General features: G+C 49.0%; 1 protein-coding gene across 1 annotated transcript; it reads left to right on the forward strand.

The window, feature by feature from the left end:
• Positions 1-987: 987 nt before the first annotated feature.
• On the forward strand, positions 988-8,777 carry LOC119454507 (putative nuclease HARBI1). The gene is made up of 5 exons (XM_037716417.1): positions 988-1,061; positions 1,146-1,449; positions 2,061-2,199; positions 7,326-7,681; positions 8,742-8,777. Exons 1-5 carry the CDS (start codon positions 988-990, stop codon positions 8,775-8,777), a joined length of 909 nt encoding a protein of 302 aa, XP_037572345.1.
• Positions 8,778-14,213: the final 5,436 nt, after the last annotated feature.

Genomic DNA, 14,213 nt, shown 5'->3' on the forward strand with positions numbered 1-14,213 from the left:
AGGCGACGTTTAGCTGGGGCACCAAGTGCCTATTTATATCAGAGGCTCCGGCAACAGTCACCAACGACGCACGCATTTTGTGCGAATGCGAGCAAAACGCCGACGGCGTCGACAACAGTTCTGCGTGTTGCCGGTGCTGCTGCATGTCCAAGTTTATACAGCCGATAAAGCTACTATCATTACTCCGTATAGCTCTCTACAAATTTGCTATCGCAATTTATGCTTCGCCTTTCAGGTGAAACTGCGACAACTTTTTTGTATAACGGTCCACGCAGTCCACCACTCACGCGAGCTATCACAGTGCGTGTCCTTCGGTCATTTCGTAAAATTGTCACTCACAATACTGGTGACGATGACGGGGGGGCGTCGGCGCTTGCAGACGCAGCGTTCTTTGCACGAAGAAGTCGTACAGGCGGCCAGCGCACGAGAAGATGAACTGCTCGCGCGACAGCACGGCAGGCCCGCGCGGTCAGCAACGCGGCACCGTGGCCACGACCCCAGCAGGCGGTTGTGCCGGACCCTCTCAGGTGGCTCGCCCGAACTTCGCACTCCCGACCAAGGCCATCTGGTACCGCTGGGCTCGAACGCTCGTTCACCGCAGGAACAGCACCGACCCGTTCAGCCTGGGGCCGTATTCTGTAACGCTTCGGTTTTCGAAGGATTCGGTTTGCGTGCAGCGATTGGTCGCCGCCTGGATGACGCCATCGCCTGGCGCGAACGCAATTTTTGATGACGTCACGCACATGTCAATCACGCGGAAACCGAATTTGTCGTCTGCTACGAAGCGAAGCCGCGCGCACTGCTTCGGTCTGATCCGAAGCGCGGTGTGCCGTGTGCAGAGCCTGTGCATGCCGTGTGCACGGGCGAGATCGCGGCACTCGGAGCAAATGGGCAGCGTGTCCGGTGTCTGTGGCGCCTGTTCTCGCGCTTTTAGCGAGCCTGTGTGAGAGACAGCGACGACGTCGTCACCGACAAGAGGCCTTTGAGATGACGGACGAGGAATTCAGGCGACAATTCCGACTCGCGAAAGAGACAGTGCTCCGCCTGTGCGAGGAACTTGAGTGTGTGTTGGGGCCGCAACGCGCTAGTGGCATTGACACTGTGACAAAAGTGTTGTGTGCGTTGCGTTTTTTCGCGACTGGAAGTTTGCAGCAGTCCGTGGCCAGCGAGGAAACTGTCGCCCTGTCCCAGCCCTCAGTTAGCCGCATACTTTTTTCCGTTGCTGAAGCCATAGCAACGGTCGGCAAAGCAAAGGGATGGGTCAAGTTTCCGACGGCCACAGAAAAGGTGGTGGTCAAGCAACGCTTCCTTGAACGTGGCAAGCTCCCTGGGGTCGTCGGCTGTGTTGACGGAACACTAATTGCCATCGTCCGGCCACGAAAAATGAGCCCCGCGGAAACCGAGGCGTACTGGAGCCGCAAGGGATTTTACGCCTTGAATTGCATGGTGGTAAGTAAACAATTTCAAACACAGTCCTTGGTCTGAATCGTTAGCGGGTTCATTTAAAGTATACAAAGAGCACCTGTGACGCGAAACTAGTTGCGTAGTGTCGAGTCCCCATGGATGGTGCGAGACAAACGATGTTTCTTAGGCTTGAAAAAGACGCGGGAAAATAACCCCCTGTCGCATAGCTAGAAATGTAGCATACCCGAACTTGTTTGCGGTTCAAATGTTGCTGATATTACGGTCAATGCTATCTAAATAATGCGTTTATGGTCGTGTACGGACGTCAATTCCTGACGAGTAGCTGTGTAGCTTCCGTGGTAGCAGTGTGTAGCCTGTGTGGTATCAGTAACTACATAGTGAAGTGGCATGTGATGCGGCTTGTGCACGTTAATGTGAAAATGATGGATACATGCTTTAGCGTATCTTTACGAATGCGTAGGAATTCCACACAGGCTAGCATATCTGATCACTAGTGTATTTCGGCATTTACTTTGAAATGCACATATCCGTGCAAGCAGCGTTCGGTAAAGCAATCTGTTTATACGTGTTATCATCCTTAAGCAATGGGCAACAGAAGATGAACGCTGAAGAAACCATTTGACTCCCTCTCGCAGGTGTGTGATGCGAACCTCAGGATCATGGCCATAGACCCTCGCATGCCAGGATCATGCCACGATTCCTTCGTCTGGAGGCACTCAGCATTGCGCCGCCGCCTGACGTGTGGCCTCCTGAATGACGAGGAGTTCTTGCTTGGTAAGTGTAGCAATGATAGTGCACATTTCCCTTATGTGTTGTTGTCACAGCTGTCCCCGATTCGTCGTCGGCGCGAAGTCAATCGACGGGGTAGACAAGCTGGTTGGTCGTTCCGTACGCAAGCGAGCACAGTGAAAAGAGTCAGAGTCGGGAGTAAACAAAAAAACAAGATATTTATCGGTTTATAAATACACACAGATTAATAAAATACAATAATAAAAAAAAAGACACAAGACAGACTAACACACCTGAGCTTAATATACACAATGATAAGGGCAAATTAATACGAGCGATTAACAGTACATCTAAAAATGAAACAGTGCGAGGATCAAATACACAAAAATACACTTAACAGCATTTCACTAAAACAACGTTCAAAAGAAATCAAAGTTCAAAAGAAAACGAATGGTGTCATACGCATGGCCGGGCAGCAACAGCAAGTCCATAAACCGTGGAAGTCGGTGCACAAAGCTTTCCCGAAGAATGCTGGCGGTCCGATCTTGTCGAGGTGGATGCGAATTGCTGAGCTGGGTTTCCCGGGAGTCTAGATCTGACGACTTCCCTCAAGCAGGTTGAGCTAACTTGAGGTGAACTACCGTGAGCTTCGTTGCAGACGCTGGTTTGACGTCTCGTACGTCAACAAGTTCCTCGGAGTTCGGACGTGGCCAGGCGGTCCAGGCGATACTAGGACGGCACTAGCCCCCCAACGGCTTCTCAGCAGCGCATAGGTTCAGCTTCTAGACTAATCAGCAGGGCCCAAAACATGGGCTTAAATAGCCTGTCCTTTCCCTAGTTCCCTAGGTAGGGAAACTGCCGCAACGTAGCATTCTCCGAATTCAGCTCTCTTAGCTCTCAACAATCTTGGCCGCACTCCCACTATGGACGAAGAACCGCAGATCAGCCTCTCTCCCACTGACAAGGGCCAAGGTTGATCCCGGCACTACCACGTGGCCGTACGCGCACACTTCGGGGTCCGTAATCGGCGTGACGCGTCTGGAATCGAGATGGCAGCCCGAGCGGCCACGACGCTTTTGCCACCCGTAATTCGGCGTGTCGACGTCGAATGCATTGTACGCTGCACAGTCAGGAGCCCACGTGTTTGCCGCTCGTAATTCGGCGTGTCGATGTCGAATGCATTGTACGCTGCACAGTCAGGAGCCCACGTGTTTGCCGCTCGTAATTCGGCGTGTCGATGTCGAATGCATTATACGCTGCACAGTCAGGAGCCCACGTGTTTGACGCTCGTAATTCGGCGTGTCGTTAATCAGCGTCCAAACCATTCGAAAATATGCCGCTCCGTGACACAGCCCCCCACTTTCAGAATATTATCACATAATATTCACTTACACGAGTGGCATTTTCGAAAACACAAACAAGAAAAAGAAGACCATTCTATGTATACATAACATTATACATCTAATAACCACGTGTACCATGCAAAAAAAATCGAACACAACACCACACGTCCAGGCACACAACAACAACATTCTCCAACTCGACTGCACAATGACCGCAAATAAATGGTACTCGAAATAACATATGCAGCACACCTGCCATGAATAGTCTGCTCACACTCCACATCAGTTTCAATACACGCACTAGTGCAATGGCAACCAAAAAAACGTGCGCCAAACACGCGCTCAGAACTACCAGAATAGTTGCGCATCTAGCAAAGTACTTCCATGCACCAATTGAACCGCAAAACCCTGTCGTCTTCCAAACACACATGCGAGACACACGCCAACGCTTTGTTTCCCTTTGTGGTCCCGGAAGACACGCTTTAAGGAACGGCGCAAACACTCTTCCAAACGACAAGGCCGCCCCACGGCTCCTTCAAAATAAAGCGACCCACTCTCAAAGAAAAAAGAAATCCTGAACCCTTCGGTAAAGTGAACCGATACAGCGTATTTCACCCACAAGCAAGCCTAACTGCTACAGAAAGAATGACATATTAAAAAAAAAAGCAAAGTTTCAAAAATTTTCTACGCGTGCACACCAGCTCTATCAGAATATCGTAGAGCTTCTAAAACAATTTAAACAAAGCTTTATAAACTTGCTTAATGAACGATCTCCAAAGGAGTTACCGAACATGGAAAAAATAAAGAAACAGACAAACTGTTTCTACAAAACCTGCGTGAAATCCTTAAGCCGTACACGAGGCGGGCGCGGTTTGACGGCTGGTCTGGTCAGCGAGAGAATACAAAAGGTACAGCGGCCATTCTCCTCGCTGCCCACTCCCGACACTTCATAAACAGGAAACGTGCCTGTCACGCATCGCACCGCGACTTTACTGACGCGTATGCCTAATTCGCGGCGCCGTATCGGCTCTCTCTTCTGTGCCATGCCGTGCACACTTTTCAAGGGACCGAACGAGGGGGAACATAATCGCCCCCTTGCTTTTGTCCGCCCCCGCGCCGAACGGCCTTCTCCTTGCTTCCTTTTCCGGCGGTTCGGACGCGCTTTTACTGAAGACATTGCAATCTGCAAACGCACCTTTCGAAATTCTTCACTGGGCTCCCCGCAGAGTTTAGCGCCCTTTGTTTTCCTCGGCTGCGTTGCCTTCTCTGCCGCATTACGAACTTTACGACGCCGCTTCTTTCTCCTAGCACGCTTCGCGGTGCTAATTTCCAAGCCTTCCTCAGGCTCCTCGTGGTGACCAGCACGTATATCGTCGGCCACGACTTCCACCCCAACAGCACGGTCCGGATGATCAGCGGGTGTATCACCCCTCTCAATGCCACCCTCACTGGCGGAGACCTTCAGACACCCCGGGGAAATGCAGCCATTTTCCTTTGCGCACCGTAGCTCGCCTACCTGGGCGATGTCCCCAACTGCACTATCCTGCCCGCATTGTGGTTCTGCGCACTTTTCTGATCGAGTGGAGTCTGCCCTGGTGCTCTCGTCTAGCGAGCTTGTGTCACTTCGGACTACTGCTGCTAGAGCAACATTCGCGACATACTCCAAATCGTCCACGGCTGGCCTAGATGCTTCTCTCGCATTCAATTGGCACAGTAACTCGTCGCGCTCAATCCGGTCCCCAACAACCACGCCACGGTCTGCGGATCTGGCATCACCTTTGTTAGGCTCGCAAAGTTTGGCCTCTCTTCCTACTATCGGCAGAACCGTGCGTGCGATTTCTTCGCACTTTCCGCGTGCGACTTCTACGGGCACCTCACATTTCTGCTGCTCCTCCTGTACTTCTAGGTGCTCGTTGCTAGCCCTGCTCAGGCTGCCAGTTTGCTTAAACTGAAGCATTAATTGTAACAACCGTATTTCGCGCTCTACAGCTTCCTTCGCCGCCACTCGCTCTTTCTGCCTTTTTTCTCGGGCCAACGCCCGCTCTTCCTGCCCTTCCTGGACTGCCTGTCTCTGCTGTTGCACAACCCATGTCGCCAAATCAGCGCCCTTTAGGCCTAACTGTTTGCCTAGTTCTATCCACTTTTCGAACTCCATTTCCTCCAAAATGTCGCTACTGCTACACCACCAAAAACCGAGCGCTCACAATTCGCATGCATGCGCGTTCGATACTGTACAAGAATGTGTCAGTAGCACTACTCGATCAATCTCCACGATCATCGTTATCCGTTCACCATGCTGCTTTTTGTACGGAACGTCCTGTTCGCGGACGCCAGTTTATGTCACAGCTGTCCCCGATTCGTCGTCGGCGCGAAGTCAATCGACGGGGTAGACAAGCTGGTTGGTCGTTCCGTACGCAAGCGAGCACAGTGAAAAGAGTCAGAGTCGGGAGTAAACAAAAAAACAAGATATTTATCGGTTTATAAATACACACAGATTAATAAAATACAATAATAAAAAAAAGACACAAGACAGACTAACACACCTGAGCTTAATATACACAATGATAAGGGCAAATTAATACGAGCGATTAACAGTACATCTAAAAATGAAACAGTGCGAGGATCAAATACACAAAAATACACTTAACAGCATTTCACTAAAACAACGTTCAAAAGAAATCAAAGTTCAAAAGAAAACGAATGGTGTCATACGCATGGCCGGGCAGCAACAGCAAGTCCATAAACCGTGGAAGTCGGTGCACAAAGCTTTCCCGAAGAATGCTGGCGGTCCGATCTTGTCGAGGTGGATGCGAATTGCTGAGCTGGGTTTCCCGGGAGTCTAGATCTGACGACTTCCCTCAAGCAGGTTGAGCTAACTTGAGGTGAACTACCGTGAGCTTCGTTGCAGACGCTGGTTTGACGTCTCGTACGTCAACAAGTTCCTCGGAGTTCGGACGTGGCCAGGCGGTCCAGGCGATACTGGACGGCACTAGCCCCCCAACGGCTTCTCAGCAGCGCATAGGTTCAGCTTCTAGACTAATCAGCAGGGCCCAAAACATGCGCTTAAATAGCCTGTCCTTTCCCTAGTTCCCTAGGTAGGGAAACTGCCGCAACGTAGCATTCTCCGAATTCAGCTCTCTTAGCTCTCAACAATCTTGGCCGCACTCCCACTATGGACGAAGAACCGCAGATCAGCCTCTCTCCCACTGACAAGGGCCAAGGTTGATCCCGGCACTACCACGTGGCCGTACGCGCACACTTCGGGGTCCGTAATCGGCGTGACGCGTCTGGAATCGAGATGGCAGCCCGAGCGGCCACGACGCTTTTGCCGCCCGTAATTCGGCGTGTCGACGTCGAATGCATTGTACGCTGCACAGTCAGGAGCCCACGTGTTTGCCGCTCGTAATTCGGCGTGTCAATTGTCGAATGCATTGTACGCTGCACAGTCAGGAGCCCACGTGTTTGCCGCTCGTAATTCGGCGTGTCGATGTCGAATGCATTATACGCTGCACAGTCAGGAGCCCACGTGTTTGACGCTCGTAATTCGGCGTGTCGTTAATCAGCGTCCAAACCATTCGAAAATATGCCGCTCCGTGACAGTTGTGTAGGTTCAATACGAACAGGATATTTCATATTAATCTACAAATAGGAACTTTATGTCGTGCGGAAGACACACTATTAGCAATGCGTTTGTTTACCTTTCATTTATACCCTGCATCAGCCAGGCATTTCTGTGCTGCAATACATTTTTTTTCTGTTTGCAGCGGTTCCTATCAAAATTTCGCACAATAAATCATTGACATCTCAAAACATTTTTTGTAAATGCAGGAGATTCGGGGTACCCTCTGGAGCCCTGGCTACTCGCTCCTGTGCCCGGACACCCGACACGGCTGACAGCAGAGGGGCGCTACAATGAAGCACACGCCGTCGTCAGGAATGCGGCTGAAAGATGCATAGGCATCCTAAAAAGCCGTTTCCGGTGCCTGCAGAGCTACCGTACGCTGCACTACTCACCCCGCAAAGCAGCCACCATTGTGACGGCGTGTGCTGCGCTTCACAACCTCTGTCTCCAGGCAGAGGATCCGCTGCCAGATGATCCTGAAGATGATGACACAAGCTGTACGAGTGATGCAGCAACAAGACAAGTGCAGCCACCACAGGCCCCATCGCTGCCCTTGGCACAAGTAGTGCCGCCTCCACGCGCTTTGTTCGAGAGCGCCAAGCAGGCTCGCTCTGCAATAATTAACATGTTCAGGTTGCCTCGCAATCTTCACATTGCATATTTGCAGAGCGTGCGAAGACGGATGCGCCCGCAAATGAGGCGGCGGCAAACATGAATGCACATATTGTTCACGTCTCCAACGGGGTGTGTGCCAATTAGCAATAATATTCCCCCGAGTTTTCTAGGCTTTGTGTTGGCCTTTTGGCAAACATTCATTGACAACATGTGCCACTGGAGAATAATGGAAAGTCTGCGAAATTCAATGTGCTTCGACAATCTCTTTAGGTCTTGTAGATGGTGCCGCTTGCATTGATGTTAGCGAAGAACACTATCCATGCAGGCAACATTTTGCAAATAGAGGTTACATGGCACAGTTGGAGACATTTTTCCTTGGAACTGCCTCGCTCAACATAAACTTGACGCACTCGATCGTGCACATGCCATGTGTCACAACGACGGAACAACCCTTATGGCATGAAGGTGACTGCGTGACGATGATTGAATAAAGACGAAGGCATGACAGACAGTAAAATCATTACGACGAAATGAACAGTACCGCGGAGAAGGCACGACGGTGATTCATTGACAACGATGCAAACGTGGCAGTGGTAGCAAGATGACTCGGTGAATGTTTGTGCATAGCTGACTTTCTCAAAGTCGTGGGCATGACGACAGTGGAATCACTACGAGAGACCGTCACGACAAGACAATGCAGAAATGACCTAAGCGCGTCCTGCAGGACCTAAATAAAGTTTTTCCAGTCTAGTCCAAGTAAGGGCAAAACGAAAGCAGTGCTGTCCTGTAAATGAAGTGTTTGCTCATCTTGGCAACAGACATCGCTCCAAGGACCTCACTAAAACATTCAGTTGGCAGTAGTGACGTGCGGTGTCTACGAAGGGCAGGAACGTAATCAACGCGAGCTTATGGCTCTCGCTTACTGGGAATACCTCGTTCAAGGGGATCAATTGGAAGACCGTTTGCCAATCACGAAAGAAGTTCCACGGCTTACCCCATCTTTTCAGTTGGATGAAGACGCGTATGTGTCCCCGGACATCTAAGGGTATCACATACCTATTAGTACTGTTTCATGCAGCTTGGGGAGGCTTGTCTAAGAAGGTTGCAAGGTGCCGGTAACCCCACACCTATTTAATAGGCAGCAAGAGTCTCGTAATCGGAATTAACCAGACAAATCGCTCCACCAACTAAGAATGGTCCATGCACCACTACCCACAGAATCAAGGCAACACAGCCAGCAGCACTGGCAGGAAAGTTGAAGGAACCCTCGCTTTAATAACTGGTTCCCGTTTGGCAGGCTCTGCCCACTCGCAATATGCAACAAGTGCTCCCAGTGAATTGCGAACCTAACTCATTTGCATAACTGTCCCCAACTGGCTTGTTGGGTTATGTGGTCACTGACCACCGTGCTACCGTAGGTGGTGGCCGCTGCTGTACTTTCGATGTGTCTGAAGTACACTGAAAAAGATTGAGCATTGTGAAAATATATTGAAGAGCATGGAATGTTGTTCTGTAAACTTTATTGCTTCTTCATTGTACATATAATGGCATAAGACTGATGTATTACAAATAAATTTGCTCTGTAGCAACCACAGCACAGGCCATGGACAGAATACATTATACTCCCACATGAACCACCCTAGTATTAAGAGTTGGTAAAGCTATAAATCCACATCACAGTCGAGTATGCATCATGTCGTAGGATACCTCGGCAAGAGATATTGAAGTCGTTTCACAGTTGAGCATTACGCCTGCAGTGGGATACTGTAGCAATAGACACTGAAGTCTTATCACAGATGTAAAACATGAGGTAGGATACCGCAGCAATACATGTCCACGTCGCATCACAGTTGAGTATGAAGCATGCAGTGGGATACTGCAGCAATAGATACTGAAGTCTTATCACAGTCAGATGTAAAACATTAGGTAGGATACCGCAGCAATACATGTCCACGTCGCATCACAGTTGAGTATGAAGCATGCAGTGGGATACTGCAGCAATAGATACTGAAGTCTTATCACAGTCAGATGTAAAACATGAGGTAGGATACCGCAGCAATACATGTCCACGTCGCATCACAGTTGAGTATGAAGCATGCAGTGGGATACTGCAGCAATACATACTGAAGTCTTATCACAGTCAGATGTAAAACATGAGGTAGGATACCGTAGCAATACATGTGCACGTCGCATCACAGTTGAGTATGAAGCATGCAGTGGGATACTGCAGCAATAGATACTGAAGTCTTATCACAGTCAGATGTAAAACATGAGGTTCGATACCGCAGCAATACATGTCCACGTCGCATCACAGTTGAGTATGAAGCATGCAGTGGGATACTGCAGCAATAGATACTGAAGTCTTATCACAGTCAGATGTAAAACATGAGGTAGGATACCGCAGCAGCAGTAAGCCCTACACGTCGTCATTGCGAGTTTAAACCTTTGTGACCCCATTACTGTGTGCGGCACATGTTCTCGGCCAACAATACAATGCAGCTTCGCTTGTACACACTGTCAAGGCTAGATGAAAACAACTTTCCTTTAGGAACAAAAAACTGCTTGGCACAGTACATGCCAATGGTACAAAGACAATGGTACAAGCGAAGAAAGCCATTTGGCTTTACACATTTATGGCGCATTTCCCTGACTGCTGACCGCATTTCCAAGCGACTGGTGCAACAGTACTGACAATGCTGGGGCCATCCTAGTCAAGGTGCGGAGTTCCTGCAGCATCATGTCATTCTGCTGCAGTTGACGCTCTGCAGCAGTAGCCAGGCGTTCCTGGGCCAGAGTTTGGCGGAGCAAGGTGTCTCCCACCTGAGCGATGTCAGCAGCCTGCGGAGCTATAGCATCGGTGAGCGCCCGGACACCAGTCGCGATGTCCTGCAGAACCTTTAGTGTAAAAGGTGCAAAGAGTTACAATATTTGTGAAACAAAAGCCTCACGCATAAATTTTAACGTTTTCTTCACTAAAGTACACATCACATGCACCCATTTGCAGCTACACAATAGCAATACCATGCAAAGCTGAACAAAAAAGTGCTCAAAGATATGCGTAGTTATACTAAGGCTTGCCTCAACGTTTAAGCGTTCATGTAATGTGGAGACACATTTGCGCAATGCAATTTTTGTTTTGAACAGGGCCATTACATTTACTTTCAATGTTCTAAAATCAAGGTTTCCCACGACGTACACCCACGAGCAAAAGTGTACAGACCAGGGATTCCGCGACACAGCCCATTTCCTCATTGTTAGGTTATGCAGGTTAATTAGGGAGAAATCGTAGTTGCTTTCATCGACCGTGTGGTATGTATACTGATGCTAACGGGTCTACGTGCATAATTTGTTTCCCCTGGATGTAATATACAAGGCTGCAGTGCAATGGTCCAGTGCATACATTCGCGCGTGATCATTGCTACACAACCTAGTCGCCGTCTCTGCAATAAAAAGTTAAAATAAGGTGTTTTTTTTCCGTGTAGCTGTGGGCATTAAAGTCATATCCACAGTGGAACCGTTATAAGAAACTTATATGAAATGAATAAAGAATATTGTTACATTGTTGCCAAAGGTGTTACTGAATTTCGACACCATTGTTAAGTAGAGCAATCAGTGCAATAACACAATGCTGCGCATTTTGGAATGTGTATCAGCAGTTCAAATGCAAAGAATGTTCGCACTTTTATCTATCTACATAAGGTGATCAGTGTAGCAACACATATCAGAAATTGTTCTTACAGTTAGGTTCTGGTCATACAGGTCAACTGAATGAGCGTAACTCGCAGATAGATCTGCCACCACCTCATCCATTCTGGGGGACCTGCTTCTGCTTGGGACACCCTGCCGTGGGCCTGTAAAAAATGTTTGCGGTGACGTCACCAAACTGTACAGTAAAAAATGGTGTCGCGTAGCCAAAACCATTTACTTTTTCGCTCGTGTACCTACCTTCTATGAGACCAATCCTCATTCTAAAGAAATCCTGCTAGCAGTGTCAGCACCTCTTAAGAAGGAATGTGCATTCAATGTCCAAATAAGAAGGAACATAGTCTGTTTCACACGTAAAGGAAGACTCAGAGTACCTTGCAAGGCGCTCCGAGTTTTCCCCTTAGTGTGAAACAGACTGTACATGTTTAAACAAAGCATTAAAGGAGCCCCATAACTAAGACAGAATCAGACATGTTCCAAGCTGTGCGAAAATAAGAGAACGAAGACGGTGTATGAAACCCTCACACTGCACTTCCATACTGCGCCTCCCCACCCCTTCACTTTCGAATCCTGCTGCTATCGCTGCCTGCCGCATGGGACGGATTACATCTCGGGTGGCATGGTTAAACGCATAATTTTAAAATTATTTCAGTAAATTTCTACTATTTCTACTAATCACAAATACAATTTCCCGTGGTATATATTGGCAACATTTGCATTCCTGTCTCATCAGTACTGAGCTGCACATGTTGTACACAAGTGTCATCAGAATGGTGACTTTTAAATTGTGATGTTATTGTAATGCAGGCTGCACGCACCAATTAAGTGTGCCATAAATTATGCACACATAGAGGTTTCACTCACGTTTCCTACTACCGCCATCTTCTCCTTCCGAAGGCGCGGGTCGCTTCACGGGCTGCTTAGGCTGCTGCTGCAGGCGTGCTAGGAAGAACCAAAAGACATTGCGACATAAGGACATCAAAATGAGCGCTCAGCATGAAGTACAAACTTGTACAACCATTGTCACGCTAGTTAATTATACTAAATTCTCTTAACAAATTATTTTACCTTGAATCCCACTCGTACCCGGTTGTTCACCAACGGACACACTACCGATGGGCTGGCTCTCGGCAGCTGTTGGCTCTTCGCTGACCTGTGCAGATAGCATTGTTTACTTCTCATTGGTTGAAAAAAGCATTAAAACGCATTTCTCATGGCTGAAAATGTTGGCTTTACTAAAGCTCCTTTGGCTGCCTGGTACACAGCTTTTCGCCGCACCGATAATTATAACTTCCCACTGTTTTCATGAGCTGTCTGATGTCGCCTAGGGAAAGCGCGTTCAATGTCATTGCTACAATAGTGAAAGCGCGTTCTCGCTTATACAACAATATCAAAATCTTTAAAAATCATAACTAAAACTAATATCACTCGCAATGAACACACTGCTTGATGGCGAAAATGTGCATTGCACCCCTGAATTAAGTGATTACAACGCCTCCGGTGCAATTCTATGCGACATCTCGCGAACTGTAAGGAATTTACTGGGTAAAAGGTTCGAAACAAATGCAACACATTACCTACCTCTTCGGCGTCTTCAAAAAAATTGGGGCATACTCCAATTGCACTGGCTACCCCTACCAGCGAAAGGATACGCCCGCGCAGTCCAGGCAACTTGCCACCCTCAGTGCCCCTGCAAGAAAAGTCGTTAGCGCATTCACTGCTGACCACATTACCCGACCTCACCTGTGCTCTGCGGCGTGAACAGCGGCGTCGTGGCGGGCGTCGTGTGTCTCCTTGTTCCAGAAGGCGCGCCACTGGTACACAGTTTTCACGGCTGGGCCTTCATTGCTCAGGAGCGAGATGAGTTCCTTCCACAATTCTTCTTTGCGCGCTGCCGTGAGCTCCGGGTTCAGAGCACACGACGGTTTGACGAGGTAGGGGTGACGTTCCATGAACTCCACCAATATCTCCCGCTGGCGAGCAGACACACGTGGTCCGAGGCGGCTGCCTTTGTGCGAGGACATCCCGCTTCAACCCGCTTCAAAGGCCACACGAACGGCGGAACAAAAAGCCTCACTCCGTGAACACTACGTAGTATACGGCAAACACGCAGTTCGTTTCGTGGCACTCTTATAGTCGCTAGCACGCAGCAAAAAAAAAAAAAAAAAAACCCGGGGGCACAAAGCTCTTCGTTAAACCACGACGAAAATGGCTTCTCCGATGGCTCAAAACTTCTGGGAGCAGCGGAACGACAAGTTAGCGTACGACGTCCCACCTAGCGGCATAAATGGGTGAACCGCAGTAAACAAAATTTGCTAAGTCGCTCGCCGCCAGTACAACTCACACACGTTTCATAATGAAAAATGTAACCCTCATCAATACAATTAGCAAAATATTTTTTATTTACCACGAAGCGTACGTAATTTGCTATATTTTCCCTCAGTTTGTGACGTTCACTCCCACAAAAAAGCCTGCGCGCCGATTGGCGTCTGTCCTTCCACACGTTTTCAGTACGTCAACGGACCGCCCCAATGTGACGCCACCGCCAAACCGAATCCTTCGAAAACCGAAGCGTTACAGAATACGGCCCCTGGTCTGCATCTCAGCTCTAGCCGGAACACAGGTTCACCGTGGGACACGCCAGTCTCGTCCCGGCTGGTCTGGTAGCACCGGCTCGGTCCGTGTTGTGCCTCAGGTCGAACCCGTACACGCCCTGGCTAGCCTGGCAGCGCTAGCTCAGCCGTTTGTGTTCCGAAGGGCCCGAGCTCCCATGC

This window comes from Dermacentor silvarum, chromosome 5, assembly GCF_013339745.2.
Source record: "Dermacentor silvarum isolate Dsil-2018 chromosome 5, BIME_Dsil_1.4, whole genome shotgun sequence".
Lineage (NCBI taxonomy): Eukaryota > Metazoa > Arthropoda > Arachnida > Ixodida > Ixodidae > Dermacentor > Dermacentor silvarum.